Source organism: Colletotrichum fructicola (genome assembly GCF_000319635.2).
Source record: "Colletotrichum fructicola Nara gc5 chromosome Unknown KSG_Nara_v1_contig02, whole genome shotgun sequence".
Classification (NCBI taxonomy): domain Eukaryota; kingdom Fungi; phylum Ascomycota; class Sordariomycetes; order Glomerellales; family Glomerellaceae; genus Colletotrichum; species Colletotrichum fructicola.
Window position 1 is genome coordinate 4,555,655 of NW_027094052.1, and position 24,193 is coordinate 4,579,847.

Below are 24,193 nucleotides of genomic sequence, written 5' to 3' on the forward strand. Positions count from 1 at the left end.
ATGGACTTCTTCATGGAGCGGGCCCTGACGCTCGCAGCCACGGCCCGGTCCCAGTCGCAATCCTTCTTGGCCACCGTTCAAAGGTACGTGAGATAGCATAGCATGGCCATCGGAGTGGTTCAGCCTCAGTTCAGTTCCTGCAGATCGTTGCGATCCACCGTTGCGCAACTGCATACTGGGGCTTTTTTAGACTTTGGCCAGCCAAGCCCATACTTTATCCGCGGGACGCAGTTGCGCGGAAGCTTGTACTGCCTCGAGTTGAATGAAAAAGAGTCCCATGTGCTGACAGCCTTACAGACACGAGGAACTGGCCTGGATCGATGATGTATCACAGTTTGCGGAATCAGGCTATCCTCAGGTCTTCATCGTCGCCATCTCGGTCCTCTGGACTGCCACTCGCCTCTTCCACCGCCGCTCCAAGCCATCATCACCCGAGTACCGTGCCGCTGCCATCAAATGGCCTTGGGAGCTATGCGCTCAAGTGTCTCGCGGCTCAGCGCTTGCTTTCCTCGCCCTCGCTGGCGCCCGAGGCCAAACGCCATGGCTGAACGTCGTCGCTGTTGGCTACGCCTTTTCACTCGGCCTTCTCAGGCTCATCAACGACTTGCACTGGCGGCACGTTGCCTTGCACCAGGTCAACTTTGTTCTGTCTACTGAGCTGCTCATCCTCGCTGCGTCGGCGGCGCTACCCTGCATCGAAGCCACGAGCACATGTGCGATCGCGACACCGGTAAGAGGTGGCCTCGCAAGTTTGGCGGTTGCTGTTCTCATCGCAATCACTACTCCCAGAGAGTGGGTACCTCCCGCGCTCAAGTACGACGTCCCCGAGGGCTACGAGACCAACGAACCCGCGCCGGAGGAGACTTGTAGTTGGGCCAACTATTACATGACCTTCGAATGGCTTACCCCCTTGGTATGGAAGGGTGCGCGGACAGAGATCACCGTGGACGACCTTCCTCGGCTGCCGTGGTATGACGAGCCGCTTTTGCTGCTCGACAAGATCAAGAAAGCTCGCCTCAGGGGCAAGACGACCATTTGGACGCTTTTCTTCCTTCTCAAGACCGAAGTCGCCCTCATGTCTGGCTACATCAGCACTGCGTACGCTGCCGAACTGATCGCTCCATACGCTCTGTACCAGCTTCTCTCCTACCTTGCCGACCCTCAGGGCTCGATTATCCGTCCTTGGGTCTGGCTCTTCCTCATGTTCTCCGGACCCCTGTCGCGGTCCGTTTTGTTCCAGCAGTACGTCTTCACGTCGACTCGTCTGGTGGTGCGCCTGAGGTCTGCACTTACACAGGAACTCTACCACCGCGCAATCACGTCCATGGAACTGGAGGACGACATCTTTGCTGCCAAGGGGGAGGCTGAAAAGAAGAAGGCTGGAGGCGAAACTCGGCGGTCGACCCCGGCTGGCCGCTTGGCCAATTTGATGGCTGCAGATGTACAAGCCATTTTTGGAGCGCGAGATATCATCATGGTTTCTATGGGTGTCTCCACCGGAACCGTGATCGGCTTTGTTGGACTGTACCAGATGTTGGGCTGGCCTGCTCTTGTCGGTATGGCTATCCTACTCTTCGCCGCCCCCATGACGGTTTTGGTCGCACGATTGATGGCCTTGGCCACCAGGAAAGCCAGAAGAGCCCAGGATTCCCGTATTTCCCTGGTATCGGAATATCTAGCGTCGATCCGTGCGGTCAAATATTTCGCTTGGGAAGATGCCATCATCAAGACCATCGAGGACACCCGTGCGAACGAGCAGCGTGATCTGTGGCGCGTCTCGCTCATTTACGTTACCCTCAACCAGATTACAGCTTTGATGCCGTACATCGCCATGATCTCGATGTTTACGCTCTACGTCGGAGTGCTTGGACAGCCCCTGACGGCGGCAACTGCGTTTACTACGACTTATCTCGTCAAGACTATTCGCCGCAATATCACGCAAATGGGTTTCATGTCGAGGAACATTACTAACGCTATGATTGCTATCGGCCGCCTTGATAAGTACTTCGATACTGCTACTCCTTTGGAAAAGTACCCCGAGGGAACGCTTCAGATTCAGGGTGCGACATTCAGGAGACACAAGACCGCGAGCTTTCTGCTCAAGGATCTCTCCATCGACTTTGTAGAAGGCGGTCTCAACGTTGTATCGGGTGTCAGCGGAAGTGGCAAGACGACCCTCCTTCTGGCAATCCTGGGAGAGACCGTCAAGGAGAGCGGTTCGATCACGCGGCCCAAGGATGTTGCATTCGCGTCGCAAACTTCATGGCTGCAGAATGACACTATCAAGGAGAACATTCTCTTCAACAGCGCTTATGAGAAGGTTCGCTACGACAACGTTATCAACGCCTGCTGTTTGCCGGTAGACCTGCGGGAGATGGAGCACGGTGAACAGACCGTCGTCGGCGAGAACGGATCATCACTGTCGGGAGGCCAAAAGGCCCGCGTCGCTCTGGCTAGGGCCCTCTACTCGAAGGCACCGCTGCTTCTTCTCGATGATGTATTTTCAGCACTGGACGCCAAGACGTCTGCTTTGCTCTGGGAGCGTTGCTTCTGCTCTGACCTTCTCAAGGGACGTACTGTTGTGCTGGTGGCTCAGCAACCTTGGGTTGCCGCGCAGGCTGATATCGCCATCACCCTCGAAGATGGCGAGATCAAGAACATTGAACAGAACATCGGCGTCGTCAGGCAACCCGTTGCCGTTGCTAAGGACATCGAGGGCGAGGCGGACAACTCTGACTCTTCAGATACCGAAGTCGAGACACAGACGGATCCCATCAACGACAATAACAAGGTCGCTGATGACAAGGGAACCAAGGACGCAGTGGCTCAGGAGATGAAGACCGGCGGAAGGAGTGGACGCCTCATGTGTGAGTACTACCCTCCTCCCTTGATGAATGAGCTGACAATAGTACAGTCTTCAAGTACATGGTCTACTTTGGTGGGCCCTGGTACGCCATATTCTGCCTCATTATGATGCTCCTCTCGCAGGTCGCAGTCATGGCTGGCTCCCTCTGGCTCTCCGTCTGGGTCGAAGCCTACAGCAGCCAAGTCGCCGTCGACATTGCCTTCTACCTCGGCATCTACGCCGCCATCACCGTGGCCGAATCCGTCATATATGCCGGCGTCTTTCTCGTCTTTGAGAACGGCGCCTGGCACGCCGCCCGCAAGCTCCACAACGACTTCATCCGTGCAGTCATGCGCGTGTCGCTCTCATGGTACAAGAAGACCCCCGTCGGCCGCATCATCAACCGTTTCTCGAGCGACATGTCGTCTTTGGATTTGACCGTCAGCCCGCAGCTCCGCGCGTTCCTCGAGAGCAGCATGGCGTTGATTATTCGCATTTTTGCGATCAGCTCCATTTTGCCGGTTTTCATGGTCCCCGCCGCAGTGACCTGCTTCCTGGGTATCATCATCGGCGAGCTGTACACACGCACCGCGGTAACGATCAAGCGTCTCGTGGCGTCGGCACAGTCCCCTATCTTCACGCAGTTTGCGGACACCTTGGCTGGGTTGGCGGTTATTCGCGCCAGGAGCGGCATGTCTGAGCAGTTCGGCAACAACCTAGCCGATAAGCTTCGCGTGTGGTCCCGCGCGGCGGAGGCCAACTTCAATTGCAACCGATGGGTAGCCATGCGTGTGGATGTGGTCACGGCTTTGGTGGGATTGAGCGCTGGTATTATTGCCGTGTCCAAGGCCGGCATCATCGCTGCCGGACTCGTGGGCTTCTCGCTCACCAATGCTACGGGATTAAGTCAGACTATTCTGATGTTGGTTCGCAGCATGAACGATCTCGAGATTGAGCTGCAGAGCGTGAGTTGCCCCGATTTGAAATCAAGTATGATACTGACCACAAGCAGTTTGGGCGCATCAAAGAGTACGCCGGTCTCGAGCCCGAGGAAAAGTCGGATGAGTCGTACCCAGAGGAGGGCGAGTACACCGACGACCCGGCGCATGCCATCCCGAAGGACTGGCCTGCGACAGGCGAGATCGAGTTCCGCAACGTCACCATCCGATACGACGAAAACGGGCCCAACATCCTCACGGACGTCAATCTCAAGTTCAAGGCTGGAGAAAGAGTCGCCATCATCGGCCGCACCGGCAGCGGCAAGTCCACAGTACGTATCAACGATCATTGTGTGTATGATGAGACCCAACTAACATCGCATTGCAGCTTGTTCTCTCTCTACTGCGCTTCACCCACATCGTCTCAGGCCAGATCCTCTACGACGGAATCGACATCACCAAGATCCCCCGCCGCCGCCTCCGCGAAGCCCTGACCATCATTCCCCAGGAAGCGGTCCTCTTCAACGGCACTCTGCGCTCCAACCTCGACCCCACCGGCACAATCGCGCCCCCGACCCTCGAGAGAGCCCTTGAGTCTTGCCAGGGCATCGCCTCGTTTCAGTACCACTCTGACTCGGACGACGCAGACGCCGACCCCTCGACCGAGGCGCCCGGCCTCGCGCTGTCAACGACCGTCAACGCCAAGGGCGAGAACTTTTCCCACGGCCAGAGACAGGTCCTGTCGCTGTGCCGTGCGCTGGTGAGGGGCAGCAGGCTGATGTTGCTCGACGAGGCGACCGCGAGCATGGACTACGAGACGGACCGCGGGATCCAGGCGGTGCTGAGGAGGGAGGTGGACAGCGACCGGACGCTGGTTACGATTGCTCACAGACTTAGGACGATTGCGGATTATGATACTGTTGTTGTTATGGGCGCCGGCAGGGTAGTGGAAGCGGGACGCCCGTCGGAGTTGTATAAACGAAAGGGTGTGTTTTATGACATGGTGTATCACAGTGGTGAGAAGGAAGACTTGGAGACGATGTGGGGGGTTGCGAAGGAGTGAAATTTTGAGCGAGATTTGACGTTGATAGAGTCTTGAAGCGATATAGATGGCGCTGATAGAAGTAGACGGCGCCCCTGGCCTGTAAAGGGCATGTTAATTGAGCGAGACTTGAGATTCGAAATGCTTCTAGTCGAGAAATCTTCTCTGTTGGCCGTCATTTAGGGGCAAAGACTGGATTATTAAAGTCTGGTCGAGGTCAACCTGTAGTGTTGACGAGACAATCAGTTCAGTATCGTCCCACTTCGGCTGGATCTGGGAGCAGTTTCCCCCAAAATAATCACAACTTCAGCGAAACTCGTCGCCGTCGAACTAAAGCTGCACTGAGAATTTTCCCTATCCTTCATTTCTGCATGTTAGTTCCCACGTATTCAGCTGCGTGAGTGTGTTATGGCGAATGCGTACGGTATGCATGAATCAAAACTTCAAGTAATATAGACTCTATAAGACTCGATTGATTAAGTTCATCTCTCGCTGAAAACGGACGTAATCATTTGTGCCTGGCTTTCTGCCTTCTCTGAAGCTAGCCACGCTATTTTATACATACGCGGGTTGAACAGGTGCCGGTTGATGACGATCGTTGGCTCAAGTATAAAGTGGCTTGATGCAGAGATCGTTTTCTGAGCCCGACAATTCTAGCCTTATCTCTGGGGTCTGATCTGGGCGAGCATGGTTTGTGATACCAGGCCATTCTCCCGTCAAACCATCTGAGCTCTGCAGTGGTTCCCGGCATCGCGCCCGCCGATCTCTCACAAACGGCACTCTTGTTGTCTGTTGTTCTGTGGCCTTTTTGTATTCGCACAAGCAATGATGGACGGGCACGGTAAAATCATTAGAGTTGTGAGTGGCATGTGGAACTTTGGAGGCACAGGACAGCATTTGCGTGGCCGTTCCTTTGTAGCAATTAAAGTAGAAAATACACGCATAACCGAATCCATTTCTACGAAGCTCCAATATCATTACTAAAGTTGCCTCTAGCTTGATGGAGGCTGCCGGCTACCATAGTTCTCTGCCCGGACTATGTCCATGAAACACAGTTCCTCGGTGCTCTGAAGTCTGAGTTAGATCCCTAGCTGCGTCGTTTCTGACTCATTCACATGCATCCTTGAGTTGATGATGGACGACAACCATGTATCACGGAGTCATGGCATCGTTCAGTTGCAAGTGTCGGCCGTCCGACATCATCAATCTTCGGTCTGCAGCATCAAAAGTAGAGAAGGCCGAGCTCATCATTGTCGTTGCTTTACATCATTCGTTCTTTGAGAATCAAGTAGACATAGAGCGCAGGTGACCTTTCGATGACGCTTCCATCTGCTGAACTTGAGTATCATGAATGTGTTAACTTCCACGTACTAAAGATGGCGCTTGTCTTCCACTTCCTCCCCAAGGCCAAATTGATTTGGCTCTGAGCCTGGCTTTGGTTGCGTTTTCGACCATAAGGGCAAGTCACCTGTTCAAGTTCAAGTTGATTTGAGCTTCGTAGACCCATTTTTATCACCCTGTCTCTATTACTATCTCTGCTTGTTTTTTTTCAACATCTTGTGCAATAGTATACGCCTTCCCGCTGGTCACTTAGCCGCTTGACCACGCAAAGGCCGCGGCACTGATCTGGCTTTGCAGGTTCACTTCGACTTATCAAGTTGAGCGTCCATATGGAATGAGCAATGGGTAGGATTCAAGAACTCCTTGATCTCAGCCAAGTAATTCTGCAGTGTTCTCATCACTGCTGGGCTTGAAGCGGCAGTTGAGGAGCCACGCCAACACGTAAAATCATGACACGGAACTAACTTGTGACTTGGCGTCCCCAAACCATGTCCGAATAGCTGCAAAGTTCACTGTCAAATAGTCAGAGAAAAGGTTATAATGAAGTCTACCTGGCGAAGACTCCTTCGTCACAACATTATTGTCAAAAGCAGGAGTAGTACCTGTGAATTGATATGTTATTCGGCATGATTTAGACGTGTTCAAGAGCATTAGGCGAGACCTCCAATTCCTATCAAGTCGAAAAATGCGACTGCTTTGCTTGTTTGTTGAGTGATATTGAAGTCATCTTGATATGTATAAGATCGCCTATCTTTCCCCTATAATTGTGTAGAATACCACGAAAGAGATGGCGCAGAGTAGCAATGTGTGTGATATCCGCGAACTCAATGTTTTCTTCGGTATACAGCGAGAAGCTTAGCAGATATTTACAATTACAAGCTAATGCAATCTGACCAAGAGCTCATTTGAAGGCATCTAAAGGTCACTTGTATCATAAAAGCATACCTGTGTGCCCCGTCGAAGAGGTTCCGCGCTGATTGGTTCGAGTGCTTCATCGACTAGGCTGTAGTAAGCTTCACGATGAAGCATCACGGATTGAGCGGTTCTGGCGCGAGAATACTATATAAGACCGTGACTATTATGAAAATGGGTGTTCTGAGACACGAAATGGGGGTACGAGATGTTTTGGCGCTCTAGTAGTCATGATTTTGAATGGCCTCCACGAACGGTCGATGAATCCGATGTTGGCGAGTGTTGCTGCTGCTGCTGCTTTCTTTGCCACAGTCCATCCCCGTAAACCCTAGCCCGCTGTCTTGCCTTGGCGCCCTTTCTCTTCTCTGGCCTGCTATTCGGTCATGTATGCCGAGGAGAACTCGAGCCTCTGAAGCTATGGAACCACGTGGATTGTAACTTCCAACATTCACCTTCAACACAGGTTGATTTGAGGAAGCGTGAGCGAGGAGACTGCCGTGTTGAGGAAGAGGTTGCACTGTGCTTTCAGAGAAGATTCATATGTCAAAATGGTTATGCTTTATTTATAGGGCTCAGGACTTGGCTGGATTGGCCCCCAGGGAACCCGCAACCAACCTATTTAAATCGTCGGTTTTGAGGTAGAAGTGGTTGAGACGCGGACTGGATTCCGATGATCGAATTCGGCGAAAGTAACCCCGTTTGTTTATTAAGAATGCATACGCAGTTCGTCATGTTTAACTGCATTCGAGGAAGAAAGTCGTGGAACTCCGAATTGCTTCCTCGCCGATTCATATGTCTGGCGGCGTCTCTCATTGGCTCAGGAGTATCGCAGCGACATACGGTCACGATGAGGGAGAGTTGAAGAGGTGACCGCCCACTTCGAATCTAGTACTAACGCCTTCGCATCACTAGGTCCAAATGGCTGCACATCATGCTTCACTTTCACAAATAGGAACGGAACGCTGAAAGATGAGAAATTGTTACGGAAATTCTTGCTGAAATAGTTGACAGCACTAAATAGTAACGAGAGAATGGTAACGAAAGACCAAAAAAGACAATAAGAAGCAACACGAGCGCTACGCAGCCATCTGAGGCGAAACAGCAAAAGACGAAGAAGCTGGGATGAAACCCCCCGTGGAGGCATCAACAGAAAGGGCGGAGGACCAGCTGGCGTTCTGCACCATCATCAGCTCTCCGCCCAAAGGCAGGCTTGGCATCAGTGCCGCGCTGGGGTCATCGTTCTCACCCAGTTCATCGCCCCTATCCGGTCCATTGAGTGTGAGTGTGGCCTTGACGCAAGCCCTCAACGAGTCCATGGCAGCGTCTTTGAATGCCTCGTTCTCTTCAGTATTCGCGACGGTAGGTCTGTTGAACCGCACGAGCGCATTACGGAAACCCGTCCACAAGACGTTGTCTGCATGATGGAGAGCCACATGAGACGTCAGTCTGGATCTCATGAATAGGCCGCCCTCATCTTCGCTGGGAACAGAGAAATCGGAGTCATCAAAGTCTTTGGGATAGACCAAAAGCCAACAGACACTCGCCAAAACCTCTGCATGAGACAGATGCATGGCCTCGATGGACAGACTCGCCCACTCCGGCCAGTCGCCTTCGATCGTGCACTGCTCTCTTAGTGTGCCCCATAGCGTGCCGTATAGCTCGAAGAGGCTCTTCCATGCCTCTTGATGTTTGTCAGGTTGGATTTCAAGAGTAAGCAGCGCTACGTTGATGGTGTTGCTGGATAGGCCGTAAAGCTTTGTGTGGCACCATGCGAAGCATTGCCGGATAACATGCATGGTCGGTGACGAAGGGGCTTGGTTGGAAAAGCTGCCAGCCTGCACCTGGTTGTCGATGCCGCCATTCAAGACCCGGGAGTCAACATTATTGATAACTGATCCCAGCCGCAACATGTCTACCTCCGTGAGGATTTCCCGATGCGTCACGATGAAGTTGTCGAGGAGAATGTAGTGGATCAAGTTGACCGACCCTCCGACTGGGGACAAGAAGTTGTCGACAGCCGCCGTGATGCTCGAGATGAAGTTGGCGGCAGGCCGTGTTATGTTTCCCGCTTCGTCCTTTATAGGGTCGCGAACAAGAGCATGCAGTAGGCGGTGCTGTGCTAAATCTTTTCCGCTCCAGGAAGGGGGGATGTGTTCCTCCAACAGGCGCAAGGTAGCTTTGCGCTGTTCCTTTGTCTCGGCAGATCGAGCAAGAGCTGTCAGGTCTAGTCGTCCATTCGCACCTGTACCTGCTTTGTAGTACTCGATCCACGCGCCCTCGGTGTCGCAAACGGCGAGCAGAACCTCTGCAGCCTGAATATCCAAAGGTACTTGATGCTGATACTCAAAGTCCCCAGGCGGAATGTCGTGCTCGATGGCACACTTGGCCTCGCAGTCCTGGTCTTCGAGAGGGCTGTATTCGCTGTCACCTTGGCTTTCTGGGCTGGCTGAGCTCTCGGGTTCTCCGATGTTGTATTTTCTCATTCCCCATTTCTCTAGCCTGTAAACCAGTTGTCGCTTGCTGGGAAGAGAATCAGCTTGAATTCAGTCTCGTAAAATGGGGTATAACCTACGTGACCTGAACATTGTGTTCGTTTTTCAGGGTCTCCTTCACCTCCGCGAGGGTTTTGCTTGCGTACAACTCACAGATGGTGGACTTCAACCTTTCCCATTCCCCCTGCGGCTTTCGTCGGGCTCTCGTTTTGTTATTCATCAATCGTGCTTTCCGTGGGTTCCTCGACTTCCCTGGCATCGAACAAGAGTGATGGTGAAGAATAGGATTCCGGCCTCCGTCAAAGCAGCGCCGTCGTTTCCATCATAAGAACATGGCACCACAAACTGTTGGGCGAAACCCCTCCCAGAAAAAGGCCGCACAGCCCAAGGCGAACTGCCTTGGGGCACTGTTGAGGCTCATTTTCGAGAGCTCTATTGGCAAGGCTTTCCGTTTTGAGTCCGCCCCATGGAACGCGGATGCCTCATGGGACGCGACCCAGAAAATTGGAAATTGGAATTTCACAGTGTTACGTCCATAAGTGTAGTACTTTCAAGACCAATCAGCGGGAAGCAGCGGATTTCGTACTTTGTAAGTTGCAGCTGCATGCACAGCCGGCCACTGAACGTCGTCGGGCACGAATGGAAATGGTCTTCGCGCCCAAACCACCACTCACAAGATACAAAACCTAGTGGGGTCGCCTCCATTGGGTTGCGCGGCCGCGTTCGATTTGGCAATTCCATCTGCTCGGAAATTCCAATAGAGATGAATTGCCTGCCTCGGGCAAATCGGTTCCAGCATACTCGCATAAAGATGGCTGCCAACGCAGGCTCTCAGGGCGAAGATGAATCTACGGGCAACGCAAGAAGAACGACCCATCAAAACCCCATAAGACGCAAAATGAGTCCTCACCGTCCAAACGACTGGTCGCTAGAAAGCGGAGGTCGTTACACAGAACAACGCGAGACAGAGTCCATAGCCGGCTTCGGCAGGATACCTTACACAAAAACGTCAGAGTTCGCGGCCCCGATTGCCCGAAGCGAATCACCGGCGCCGCGTGGTCGGAGACCGAAGCCTCACCGAGGGTTGCAGACGGCTGCCGACGAGGCGATTTCATCGATCGTCGCCGAAAAGGGTACCAGAATAGGAGAAGACGAGCAAGTCAAGAGGTACGACAGCCTTACAAGAGAGACGGGTATTTTCGATCTAGTATCAAGATCAAGTTGGGGTTCTCAACAAAGCCTGGATGGGTCACCATCGTCTCGAAGAGTAGCAAGGAGTTTGGCTAGGTTAAACGATGCTGGAGATAGGTATTTCAGGGTAAGAAGATGGCGCCAGGTAGAAAATTCAAGCCCCGGGCTGACGCCTTTGGCAGCAACTATCCCACTCGAGGATGTGCAAACAAGATCGAGGGTCCAAAGGTGGTCCAAAAATGGTATGAGATAGCTGGGGAAACTTCCCATCAACATTTGGAGAACTGCAACGCGCATGCGCTTGGGAAAAAGAGACCCGGGGATAGAGAAAATAGCCGTACATCGAGCCAAAACAAGATACCTTACAATAATTCGAGCATTCGCTTAACCGCCACATCTCGGAAAGAGTGCAAGAGGCGCCGAAATCGAGATGTGATTCCTTCGCCAACGTAGAAAATCGAGCTGTGATTTGCGGCAGGCAGTCGGTAGTTACAGCGCCAGTTGTCTCTCAATGCTCGGGCGGTTGGATCGCGAATGCTGTCATGACAATCGGGACGTGAGGGGCAGGCAAGGTCGGGTGTGTCGAGGATGGGCCAGGTGACCGTGGCTGGCGTTGCCCCGCAATTTAGCCCAGAAGCCGGAGAAAAAGGTGCGGTGACGTGGGGAGGTATCGACATGGTAGAAGTACCTCGTGTAGCGACGCGGTTTCGTTGGCTTCGAAGCCAGCCGCGCACCGTGTCGTAGGTAGGTAGCTGCAGGAGGACGAGCTCTGGGTCGAGACCAGCCCGGCTGGTTTGCCAAGAACAGAGCGAGTGGCATGAGACGTGCCGTGGGCCGATGGATATTTCTTTTCTCTTGCAAACCGCAGCTGGAGGCGAAGCACGACCGTTGGAAGAAGCAGAAGCATAGGTAACATGCCGAAATCAGGCGAAATGGGGCTCGGTCAAAGTTCTGCTGATGGTCAATTTGTGACAATTTCTGACTGAGGAAGAAAGAACATCAGAGAGCGGTGTGTGAGGTAGTCGGTAGAGTTAGCTAGGTTGGCTGGGTTCAGTGGTGGTGGTGGTGGTGGTGGTGTGCGGCGCTACCATAGCTTCCGCCCCCCTCTTGAACGGCGTCCCGTTCCATTGGAGAATTGGACGACGGGTGTGCAGCAGTGACTGGAGTCTATCCAGATGCGATGGTTGCGCCGATGCTGCATTCGCGGAAGTCGAGTTTGGAGGAAGAGGCAACGACACCCTCACAGGTGCAGGGCAGACCCGCCGTCTGGTAAGCATTGCTGGACGTCAGCCCAGGAGGGGAAGCTATGAGGTGATGATGATGGTGTCGGCGGATGGCAAGCAAGGGTCCCGTTTCCTCCAAGGTTCCAAGCAAGGTGTGCTGAAGAATTGACACACGGGTGTCCCTTGGGCCTGCTGTCAGCTGTGAAAGTGTAGAAAACGAGGCATTGCGAAGTGAGGAGCGAGGAGGTGGTGGCTGATGGACGAAGTAGTTTGCCAGTCCATTGGAATGAGCGGCCACGAGGAGAACACGATGTTCCGCTAGCAAGACGGTCCGGTGCAATGCCCAGAGACTGACGGTGTCGCCTCCAACGCTTCTCAATGACAACAATAGCGACGCTGGAGACGACGACGGGCTCGGCGGTTGCAGGGACGAATGTCAGTGCACCTCGGAGAGAGGCGATGGAGAAGTTTTGGAGCGGGAAAAAGTGGCCCTGAAGCATGGGGATCGGGATGGAGGGGGGGGAGCCACTGGCGAGGTTGCGGAAAGTCGTCATACTTGTGCAAGGATGACCCAATCACGGATGGCACTCCGCGGCGTCTTGCCCCCTGTCAGCCATCGGACTGCAGCTGCAATGCGCTCCACACCTGCTGCGCAACGCCTGGCGTGTGCTCCAGCTTCACCTCATTTCCTCACTGTTCAAGGTCGAGCCGTTTGGTCTCATCCTACAGTACTCGTAACCGAAAATCATCAGGAAGTGAGTGTACTTGGAAGGGCCCAATGCAGCCTCTTGCTTTTCTTAGCTTGTGTCGCAGGTCTGTCTGTGGCTTGCGCTCCATCTTTCGTCGTCTTGGCACCCCCATGCCACGGCCTTCGAATCCTGGAGCTGTTCCACCTCTTCAGTGCTAGGCAAGGTGCGAGTGGCTGTTGTATCACCCCATCAAGGTACGGGTACAGTGACTGTGATGGGTGTCTACATGAACGGGACGAGACCAGCTACTGCGCAGCAGGCCGGGTGGCTGGCCTGGGGAACCGTTCAGTGCTTGAAGGCATCCACGCATCGTCAGCTCTGACGACAGCTCGCCATCTTGACCTTCGCGACTACTGACCTTAAAGTGTGGCTGCTAAACGGACAGGGAAGAGCAACAAACAGGGTTAGCTGGGGCTAGATCGGCCAGTCGACCGCCAATGCATTGGCTCCGGCCAGCGGACTCCTTGTATCATGTTGTTGAACCGCCAAACGCAGGGCCGATCCCGATTCAAAGCGCTTGCCCGTCGCCCATGTGTACTCTACGTAGGCACGTATACCAGCTACAACACCGATGAATGCCTCGATTCAAGGCCTCAAAAGATCCATCCACCGACCGAGCAGAGCAAGTCACCCATACACCTGCCTTACGTGCTGCAGACCGTATCCAATCGGTAGTAGGATGGTCCTTGGCCTCAGGTGTCAGCAAGCAGCCAACCCATAGCCTACCCAGCCAAGCGAGGCGTCCAAACAAGCACACACAAGCCCCATCCCATCTCATTTGCTCGCCGTCCCTGCCCGTCCTTTTCCAAGCTTTTCTCGTGCACCTCAGGATTGGGTTATGCTCCTGACACGGTCAACCTTGGATCAGGAGCAGCATGTGGCCAGGGCAGGACTCTTGTTGGGGGCCACCTCACGCAGTAGTTGCCAGTTCCCGCAATGGGAAAGCCTAGTGTCGTCGTGGGGGGCGTGGCTCTCGCGGACGTGGAGTTGTAAGGCAGACGGCCCACGCACGTCGATATGAAAGTGAAAGAGAAAGAGAAGCCGATGTACATGCAGCCCACGCCCTCAGCACCTACCTTCCTTTCCGGCCTGCACCAGGGAAGGTACGTCTCTTGCATCTGCGTTACACGCTAATGTGCCTGTGGCGAGTTGCTTCCCCGCAGATTTCGCATCCCAGCTACCATCCATGTTTCTTTACCTGCTCGTTTAAATGCTACCCGCCTGCCGCCCATCCAACCTACGCCATCTCTCCTGCTTCCAACACGACCTCGCTGCACAACCATCAATAGCTTCATTGAAAGCTGACTGTGGATTGAGGACCGCTGGGAACGAATTCGACTTATTTCACCACCTCGCGATTTACAAGCTCGCGTCACGATGCCTACCGCCTCGGAGCGTATCAACGCATGTATGTCGTCGTCTTGTCCTTCGCTTGCTACAGCTTGCTAATCTGCCCTCAGTGAATCCCTTCTCTAAGAAGGAGTCTCATAGCGCTGGTTCCATCACGACATACAAAGTCCTGACCATCTTGTCTTGGCTTCTCGCCCTGGTCGTCACCCTGTACTACGTCACCAACGAGCCTCACGATGGCTTCACGATCCGCAGGAGAATATGGGATCAGAACTACCTGTACCGCACTGCCTTCACTTTGAACGCGACCATTGTTGATATCTACTGGTAAGCATGGAAGAATCGCAAGAGGGTGCATGGTATTGACTATCCTAGGATTGTCCTCTTCATCCTCCAGATCGGCTACGTCGCCCACCTCTTCTCCAGCAACACTGACTACGTGAACGCTGCTGCGAGTGTCGGTTCTCACTTCATCTTCCACAACCTGCTCCACTTCGCCTTCGTCATGCTATTCGTGCGCTCCCACTTCGTTTGGGCCGAGCTCATCTTGATCATCAACTTCGCCAACCTGTCTTCGCTGTACTTCCGCCACAACACATATCCTCGTTTCATCCACTGGCCCGTCGTGTCTGCTCCCTTGGCATGGACCTTTGTTGCCATCTACTGGAACGGTGCGATCATGGTCCACGACCCCGACAACCTCGTTGCCCGCATCTTCGGCAACATCTTCATTTGGTCCATCCTTGTCTACGGTGGCTTCTTCATTACTATCTACAAGGTAAGTCTGGCATGAGAAGGCAATTCGATCCACTCAACTAACATGTCGCAGGATTACACTATGGGCTTCTCTCTCAGCGTTTTGTCCGCCGCCATCGGTGTTGCTCAGTTCTACGACAAGGTTATTGCCTTCCAGTGGATCTTTGCCTTCACCATCATGGCTGTCCTCTTCGTCTCGACCCTCGTCATTGCCTACCCTGCTTGGTCTGGCAAGGAGTACTCCTGGCCCCGCCGCTCCGCTCCGGCCGACCAGGAGCGTGCCCCTCTTTTGGCCGACGACCAGTAGATTCAGGGTTCTGCAACAACCAACCAGACAAGGAACCTCTGACCTGGGTGTTGTTCACAGAAGCACCGATAGAGTCAAGAACAGGTACAAACGAGGTGTTAAGAGGAAAAGAAGGACCCACGGAAGGGCGTGGGCATCGAAAATTTGCTTTCAAAAATGCTATGACAACTGGATCATTGGTGGGATGGCATGTAAATAGCATTCTTTTGGTCACGCATGCGTAGGAGAGACGGTAATATCCCATTTGGTTGACCAGGCAAGAGGGTGCGAAACGCAGAGGATGACGTAGCTGTCGTTCTTATCGCTATCGCTATCGCCCGATAGCTTATTATCGTAATGCACTAGTCTTGATAAGGAATAGCTGATTGTCCCGTGCTCACCTTGCGAACCTGTCAATCATCTTTTGTGTACTGCTGTCTGTTCACGACCTGAGTTGCTGCCTCACTCGGGTGTCGTGCAGTGCAGGGTTACCATGAGCCCGAGGGCATTTCCTTTTCCCCTCAATGTTGGGAATGATATTTGCCAGATCTCCCGCATTGCCCGAATTTTGGCAACCCCCCGCGGGCCAAGATTTATCGAGCGTATATTCACCAAAGATGAACTGCACCTGATTCCAAGCGGATCAGAGAACAACACCCCGCCAAATCCCCAAAAAACCCAAGAAAACGGCATCGAAGACTTGAAGGCGCAAAATCATTTGTGGAAGAAGGCCACGTTCGTGGCTGGAAGGTAAGCGCATCGCACTCTGTACCCTCCACCTCTACCTGTCCAGCAGGGCTCGTTGAGCTAACAATAGGTCCCCGCCCGTCTCATGCAGATTCGCCGCGAAAGAGGCCACGATCAAGGCACACATTCAAAGACGCCTGACCTTCCACGACATTACCATCTTGAGGAAGACACTGGTCGAGGGGCAGGCGAACGCGAACGGGAGCGGGCCGCCTGTGGCTGTAATTAAGGGTGCGAAGGAGGGCGAGCGGGCGCAGGAGGCCAAGATTACGATTAGCCATGATGGGGACTATGCCACTGCTGTCTGTATAGCTTATGAGCCACCTGTCGAAAAGTGAGGAAATGAATGAGATTGCGCTGAGTTAAATAGTCGAATTCGTGAAGGCATGGTAGAGTTAGTACCTTGTCTGCCTGGCGAGATGCCTCGCAGAAACGGACAGCGAGAGCTTTTTCCGGTCATGCGTCTGCCATCTGTTTAACAGGCGCATCGGTAAAGACAGAAACGAATCGCCTTCCCTCCAAAAACAATTTGAGCCACGGGCCATCATGGTATCAATTCCAACTTCAAGAATTGCCAGATCTTATTCATATTGCCTCTGGCGCAAACAGCTTCGCCTCGAAACTTCACGCAGGCTCCACAAACTCCGGCAAGCACGCACGACCCCACGCAGCTACCCATTCCAGGGCTACATAGGCAGACTCAGCTCGCCTGACGTCAACAGCGAGTCAATTCGCTTCGCTTGGCCGGCTGGCGCAATGGTAGCGCGTCAGCCTCCTACCTAGAGCCCCCTCACAGGGTCTCAGGGTTGATAGCTGAAGGTTGTGGGTTCGAGTCCCACGTTGGTCGGTCTCTACATCTTTTGCCATTTTCTGTATGTTGAGCAGATGCACGGCATTGAACCATTTTTTTTTTTTAAAAAAAAAAAAAGGCTTAGAAGAGTTTCACAAGGGACAACCCTATTCTCGGATGTCCTCTCTCTCTTTAGAAATATGTGATCAGATACTTAGCTACCTACACATGAATGAGTACATCGTTTCCCGGTCGAAAACAGAATGGCCGCTGTTTGGTCCACGAACACCTCGCACTCTGAGTGAGCGGACCCCATGAATCGCACTGCTCTGACAACATTGACCACCTGTTCCAATCGTCGAACCGAGGGAACTCACGAACTAATCAGGCAGGCGCCCTCTGCATTCCGACGCCTGTGGAGACTGCATAAAGCACTTGACTATGATCTTCATGACTTTGACTATGGCCGCATAAATCGTAGTGGTAATGTCACTTTGTGATCGCCTCTTTGCTCTTCCATGGATCCACGGATGTGGCTTACCAACATTTTGATCGAGACTACGTGAAGTCCTGGCCAAAGTCTTGCTGATAAGCGCTGTGTACCTTCACTTCTGCCGTCGCCTTATTCGACGGAGATATACATGGTGTAAAGAGAGGGTCAAAATTCGTGTACATTTCCACCATGCCATCTTAACTCAATACTATGCTATTACGCAGGCACAATCTCGGATCCAAGACCCTGATGGATGGTAGCAAAACATTTGTCGCTGCTGTTTTTCTTCACAGTTCCATACTCGGATTTATCTATAACGTCTAGTTGTTATTGATCGCATCTACTTCAAGACTTCCCTACCCCCAATCTAGGTCTTCGGGGTTCATTACCTATCGTACCATAAGTCCTCTATCCCGGGTGGTTAGGCAAGTACCATCTGGCGCAACCAACTGCATAGAACAAAATTGCCATCATCTGCGTGGTGTATTCGTTTTGGGCAATCCAAGGCACGTTCGCAACGTTCGTGTCCTGACTAGAAGCAGATCTCCATCTCCTCAACCATCAGCAAAAAGCTCCGATCCCGTACTCTTTACTTGACCCCGATGAAGTTGAGATATCTGTGTACGTCGCTTTACGTCACTTTCGTCGCTTGCCATCTATTCCGAGACTCGTCAAGGAATAATGCAGTCATCCTCAAACCCCCTTAGCTTGCCCACAGCTATGCAGGCCTGTTGCGAAATATTGGCCTCCCTCTCAGTGTCTTTATCTCCAAAATGCTGCACCGCAACTTGCAGAATACATTGGCGGGGTCTCCGATGAGAGACTTCAGGATCCACGTCCGCTTTTAAGTACTCACACAATTGTGGAGGAGGATCGAGCTCGCAGTGGTCGAGACTTGTTGGCGGACTCGTTGGGAAACTTCCCAGAAATCATCAGGGATGTCGTGGTCGCTCCTCAGATTCCAAAAGTACCTAGTCTACAAGCTCTTTGTGTTCGTGCAGACGAGGAAGCATCGATCTAAGCAGGCGTGACGGCAGCCATCCTCGTCTTCCTTCATGCTCGCCGTTGTATACGAGTACGAAGTGAGCGGGTAAGAATCTTTCGAGCGTTTCATGCCGGAACATTACAGACGTGACGGGATAATGGGCCTTCGAATGACCAAGAGAGCACACGGTGTACCCTAGAAACATTTATCGCCGAAGGAAGATGTGGATTGTGATGGCTTGCATATATACAGCTCTCTCTCGCACCATTCCGAGTTAGGTTCCGTAGGGACGATTTCCTCCTGCAGCATTCGATGAAGCAAGTCCAGCCCTCCCAGCTCCGCCCTTGAATTTGCGGTAGGCGAGGGCCATCGCATAAAGCCTCGCGTCCAAGCTGCCTGTCCCATGAACGAACAAACCAGATGAGAGTCATGTTTGCCTTGGATTAAAGGAAGCTCAAGTCGCAATCCCGAGGTTCTCTTCTTATGGGGTTCCCTTCTTGTAATCTTTGAGCGAAGTCACTGTGTTTCGTAGAGGTATTTTATGGCTATAAGCGCCAGAGACTGGCGAGCGACAGAGCCGATGATACGAGCACGACCTCGTCCGTTGGCCTGCGCCCTTAGTTCTTGGGTATCGATTACAATCCAATCTTCTGCAGATGACAACACAGACCTGGGCATAAATTTTGCTTGTCCGAGCGAATCGAGTTGTCCGAATGGTTTGATATTAAATAGACACCCGCTATCTGTCATGGCACATCACACTCGGCATTCCTCATCTTTGACATTAACATAGAAACTAAGGCCTTCCGAACATCTCGAGGGCATCGACATCGTGAAAGAAAATGCGGAAACAAAAAGGTCACATCTGCGTAGCTCTAAATGCCACAGATACACCGCTTCAGAAGCGGCCGGCTGCTGCCGTGACCAGGACGCCGAGGTCTATGTGTGTTCGTGATAGAGGCACCATTTGAAGAAGGTGTTGGCTCTTCAGGCTGTTTGGGCGCTGATCTTGCTCATATGCAGTGAGTCGAGATGTATATATCAAAGACGACAGTCTTCACGGTCTTTGGAACAATGATACGCAACTAACACCCGCCGGGGTGTCTTTACTGTGAGTGGGGAGATTCCAAGATGGTTCAAACCATTCTAGAACCGCGAGGCACCGGGAAGAGTACATGGTTGTTGATTGTCATTATGGTATCGCCGGTATTCATTTATATGAATTAGACAGCCCCTTACCAAATTATTACCCGGAGCAATTCGGAAACCCCGCCAGTCATAGCAACGCTATGGATACGAGGTTATAGAAGGGGACGCATACATGCTCTTCTGTCCCGTTTCCTGAACTCTCACCAGACGAATGACTGGAACTTATCTCGGGGTTTCATATCAGGTACTACGAGCAGGCTCAAACTCGATACTGCTCATCATGCTCAGAGACTGAGCCACAATTATTGCCGTCCAAACACCCCCATTCACCCAGCAGTGCTTCTCAACTATTCTGCGAATATGCTGGAGATGAACAACGTCAAAACCGGGAATACATGAATCCTCTGGAGTAGACGCAACTACTTCGCTGCCGAAAGCTGCCGTCTTTAGGTCGAAAAGTCTTCCAGTACACAGCATCGTCGCTGATGTTTTTAACCCCAGTTTAACAACGAACGAATTGTCGGTTTCGGTCAAAAAGTGCCGCGATAGTACACGCACATGACTGTCTTATAGAATGGGTGAGACAAGTTTTGCATAGGACAGATCGAGATGCTCCGACCGAGGTGGACATGCAAGATCTGCCTTGCTTCCAAGCGGGTTGGAGTTGCCTCCGACTGCAGGGCATTTACATCATAAAAAGAAGGCATCACTTATTCCCCAAGAGAACAGGTAAACGGGTGTCTTTTAAACTCTATCATACTGTGAAAAAGAGAACCGATCGTTCGCGCGCCTGCGTCATCCCCTGAATTGTTCTCACCGCCTGAGATCAAACCAACTCTGGTCCAGACTCCCATGTGTCGTCTGACACCTCTATCATTCATCAACCTCACTGGTGTATTTCGCAATTATTCATGGGGTCTCTCAGTGGCAAAGCTTTACTCATAGCTACAATCTTTTTCCTCGAGGTCAAACCAGCAGTGGCCTATTGGAGTGCTGTCGACATAGGCACTTCTCGTTGTGTCATGTCTCTATCTGGATAAAGACAGGCTTTAGAGGAATAGATTCGATACGTTGTGAATTAACGACATCTACATTGTTGTTTTATAGCTCCCACAGGAGATGCCAATCGCCTGTCACTATCGAAAGACGTCTACTCCCAAAAACCAACTGTAAGATCCTACGCTAATCGAAGTTATATATATATATATATATAACAAAGACAAAGCTCATCAAACAAAGCCACAGGGCAAATGGGACCTAGAACCAGGAGCATACCAATGTTTGAGCTTAGTGAAGCGACTTAATTGTTCAACCAAAGACCCGACTCCCAGCCGAATCTATGTAGCCGTCAGATACATCTATTCATCTTGCGTGTATTCTCACGAAACAATGAACGAATGGAACAGACGGCAAACGATGCCGGACCGCGAATGACCCACAGTGACATTATGTATCAAAGGACTGGGCAGCTTCGAGATACCGCTCAATATACCGAGATACAGCTAGAAGAAGCACAAGCTCTGGCCTCTCACGATCCACTGCAGGACTTCACATATTATTGAATGAACGTATTTAAGTGAACATTCTCGACTGACCATTCTTCTCATTAACATCTCTAAGCCTACGATGAAGATATCCGCAGATAGAGGGATCAAACCTAAGCCTTAGGGTATCAGTGTGATAAACAGACGACGCACCTCATCCTGCACCCTCCGTTCCACCTTCAACCATAGTCAGGGAAAGGGAGACGGTGGCAGCTTTGCTATGCTTGGCTGCCTGATTATTACAGCCTGGCTTATACCGCACTCAGCCGTCGCGGGCACGGCGGTGCTGATCCTCTTCCGGAGGCCAAGAAGCCTGAGTTGGGTAGCTGGTGCCGAACCAGCGGCTATAAGAACGAGATGGAATTACATGAATGACGGTAACAAGACTTAGAACCAGAACTTCGCCCGATCAAAGATACGTCGCGGAGTAGGAGAGCACTTGTCACGTACGTAGAGATGATGAGCGTATTCTCTATCCTCGCAATGGACCAAGTATTTCATCAGACTACAACATTATGCGCGGCAAAATCACGGGAACTTGGTTCAACAATAGCATGAAGTTTCCCATAGAAATGTTTTGGTTTTGAATGGATACAGAGTATGTACAAGAATGGCACGAAGAAACAAGGAATACAAAACACCAGAAACCCAATGCAAGAGATACGACGTGTGTCACCCTTTTGTCTCGTTCCGTTCCCGTGTTTTACACATTGCTCTTCTCAAAAGATAAAAAAAGAATTTGAATGCTACCCGGCCGTTGTGTGAATGGTATGCCCGTTGAAATAAAAAATGAACTTCTCCCCATCTCCCCAAAAAGCCCAGTTTGGTCCCTAAAGTACAGAGTTTGTCGAAGCGAAAGTTGGTGTTTCTTTTTGCAATGAATCTTTCATATCGTCATAATGCCACATAACGTCGATGAAAACGTGATGCGAGTGAAAAAGGCGTTGGAAGGGCAAGTCAACGAACCGCTTAGTGGCGGTGGTGAGCCTTGGCGTGAGCAGCGACGTGGCGCTTGCTGTTGCCGCCCTTGTTCTGGTACTTGTCGAGGCAGAGGCCAAAGGCGGAGTCGCAGCCGCAGCCGCAGTGGCGCATGCTGCTGCCGCAGGTGCCCATGGGCGAGCAGCAGTATCCGAAGCCGCTGCCGGAGCAGGTCTGGCCGTTGGCGGCGGAGCCGCACTTGCCGTCGGTGGAGACGTTGGAAGCGCCGCCGGTGGCGCTGGGCGCGGCGGGGGCGGCGGAGGAGGCGACGGCGGTGGGCTTGACGGCGGGGGCGGAGGCGGCGACGGGGTCCTCGGCGGCGTACTCGGCGGAGGCGGCAGGGGTAGACGCGGCGGCGATGGGGGTGGAGGAAGCGATGGGGGTGGAGGAAGCGATGGGGGTGGAAGAGACGGGGGCAGCGGAGGAGGCGGCGGAGGAACCGGTGTTGGAAGAGGCGGAGGAGCCGAGGAGGGCGAGGTTCACGGCTTCGGGGATGGCGCCAGGGGCGGGGACGGTGGTGGCAGAGATCTGGTTCTCCGGGGGGCCGTTCCAGTTGCCGGCGGTGCACTGGTCGGAGATGACCTTGCACATGCCCGAGTTCCAGGCGTCGCAGTTCTTGGAGCCGGTGGGGGGAGCGGAGGAGAAACACTTCTCACCCTGGGCGTAGCAGGCGTCGACCTGGTCCCAGCAGCCCACCTGCGTGCTGTAGGTCTCGAGGGTAACACCGCACCAGTTGCCAACCTTCAGGAGGCAGTTGGCAGGGACGGCGCCCTCAATGTCCTTGGCGGCGAGGGCCATGACGCCGGAGGAGGAGCCGCTGGGGCTGTAGACCTTGGGGCCGGGGACGGTGTAGGTGGTGGAGGGGTTCTGGGAGCTGTCGTAGAGGTTCCAGTTGTTGCCGGGCTCGGAGCCGTCAACGTAGCCGGGGATGCTGACGGCGTACTCGGAGGGGATGTCGAGGGATCCGGAGGGGCCGTCCTCGATGTAGATCTGGGCGCAGCCGACGTAGTACTGGGGGTCCTTGAGGGAGACGGCCTGGTGGAGAGCGAGAATCTCGGGACGGGCGAGGTAGTAACCGGCGGGGAGTCCAGAGGGGAGCTCGACGGTCAGGAGACCGTTGTTGGCGATGAGCCTGTCGACACCCCACTTGCCCTCGCTGTCGAGACCGTCGTCCCAAATCTTGAACCAGCCGGAGCCGGCGGCGGCGGAGGTGAACATGTCGTCGACCTTCTTGAGGTAGACGGAGACGGGACCCCTGTGGGAGGGGTCAATGGAGCCGGACTGGCGGGCGTCGGGCCACTGGCGGAACTCGAAGGTGAGCTTGGAGCTGCCGGCGGCGGGGCAGACGTAGGCGACGGCGTTGGCACCATCCTTGCCTGCGAGTGCGTCAGTATCAATCTCATGATGTTGTTTTTGGATGCGTGTAAGTCTGAGCGTCGTCTGGGATTTTGGTGGAGACGCTAGAAGCACGATGGATCAGGAAAAGAACTTACCGCAAGCCATGTCGTCGCTGGTCAGGCCGGCGACGGGAGAGGTGGCGATGTCTCCCTCCATGGGGGTACGGATACAGGTGGCATCTCCCTCAGACTCGCCGTTGATGTAGAGCTTGGAGAGCATGGTGTGGGCGTTGGCGACGGAGGCCATGGCCAGAGCGACGGTGAGGAACTGCATGGTGGGCAAAAAAAGTGGGTATCCTGTTGTGACTCTTGTGCGAGAAGTGATGCTGATCGAATGCGATATTTCTGTAGCAGGCCTGCTGAGAGTCGAAGTTCTCGAGATCGAAGTTTGGTCGAGGTCGAAAAGGGTTCGAAGGTCTAGAGGGAAGGACCGTGAATGGGTTGTTCAAGCGCTTGGCTTAGACGATGTGTGTGTGCAAGGAGCGGACTGTTCAACAGCAACTTTTCTCGATGAGAAGAAGTGGAGTGAATGAAAGGCAAGTGCAAAAAAAGGACTTGGCCCGAGATATGTTTTCTGTATAAGGAATGGAACGTTCGTTCAGACTGAGCAGAGACGAACAAGAAGGGAGTGTGGTATCAGCGGCCAGCTGTGGTGTACAGAAAGTCGATGGAGCCAGGAGAGCAAGAAGGGAGGCCCGTTATCGAGGGCGAGATGCCTCGATGGGTTTATATCATCCAACCAACAGACCACAACCCCAGCCTTCCATGACAAGTCAGCCAAAAACTAGGCCCGATTTTAAAAAAAAAAGTAGGGGAGCCAGGGCTTTGCAGCCGCCCTCGTCATCCTGTTGGATGGAGTCATGGTGCCTGGTCCACGGGAGGGCTAGGAGCGTTTGGGTGGTCTTGGGAGTTGGGACTGGACTGGGAGAGGGTGAGCGAGGGACTCAGGTCAGGGAGAGAGACTGTACGGATACTCGTGTAGCTA

At 53.0% G+C, this 24,193-nt stretch overlaps 6 protein-coding genes across 6 annotated transcripts; 4 read left to right on the plus strand and 2 right to left on the minus strand.

Annotated features, from left to right (window-relative positions):
- abc4 (ATP-binding cassette transporter abc4) lies at positions 1-4,846 on the plus strand (the record flags this gene model as incomplete). Its single annotated transcript, XM_032033178.1, has 5 exons — positions 1-83; positions 298-2,867; positions 2,915-3,810; positions 3,858-4,115; positions 4,172-4,846. 5 exons carry the CDS (start codon positions 1-3, stop codon positions 4,844-4,846), a joined length of 4,482 nt encoding a protein of 1,493 aa, XP_031887494.1.
- A 3,375-nt stretch (positions 4,847-8,221) lies between these two features.
- On the minus strand, positions 8,222-9,790 carry CGGC5_v004018 (uncharacterized protein; the record flags this gene model as incomplete). Its single annotated transcript, XM_032033177.1, has 3 exons — positions 8,222-8,253; positions 8,325-9,598; positions 9,651-9,790. 3 exons carry the CDS (start codon positions 9,788-9,790, stop codon positions 8,222-8,224), a joined length of 1,446 nt encoding a protein of 481 aa, XP_031887497.1.
- Positions 9,791-10,468: 678 nt separating this feature from the next.
- CGGC5_v004019 (uncharacterized protein) lies at positions 10,469-11,009 on the plus strand (the record flags this gene model as incomplete). The annotated part of the gene is made up of 3 exons (XM_032033176.1): positions 10,469-10,737; positions 10,879-10,888; positions 10,944-11,009. The coding sequence occupies 3 exons, from the start codon at positions 10,469-10,471 to the stop codon at positions 11,007-11,009; spliced, it is 345 nt and encodes a 114-aa protein (XP_031887496.1).
- A 3,101-nt stretch (positions 11,010-14,110) lies between these two features.
- On the plus strand, positions 14,111-15,146 carry CGGC5_v004020 (uncharacterized protein; the record flags this gene model as incomplete). The annotated part of the gene is made up of 4 exons (XM_032033175.1): positions 14,111-14,141; positions 14,194-14,410; positions 14,459-14,861; positions 14,913-15,146. 4 exons carry the CDS (start codon positions 14,111-14,113, stop codon positions 15,144-15,146), a joined length of 885 nt encoding a protein of 294 aa, XP_031887491.1.
- Positions 15,147-15,618: 472 nt separating this feature from the next.
- Positions 15,619-16,210, plus strand: acpS (Holo-[acyl-carrier-protein] synthase; the record flags this gene model as incomplete). The annotated part of the gene is made up of 2 exons (XM_032033174.1): positions 15,619-15,875; positions 15,964-16,210. The coding sequence occupies 2 exons, from the start codon at positions 15,619-15,621 to the stop codon at positions 16,208-16,210; spliced, it is 504 nt and encodes a 167-aa protein (XP_031887490.1).
- Positions 16,211-21,802: 5,592 nt separating this feature from the next.
- Positions 21,803-23,482, minus strand: eglD-10 (putative endo-beta-1,4-glucanase D; the record flags this gene model as incomplete). Its single annotated transcript, XM_032033173.1, has 2 exons — positions 21,803-23,187; positions 23,305-23,482. 2 exons carry the CDS (start codon positions 23,480-23,482, stop codon positions 21,803-21,805), a joined length of 1,563 nt encoding a protein of 520 aa, XP_031887493.1.
- Positions 23,483-24,193: the final 711 nt, after the last annotated feature.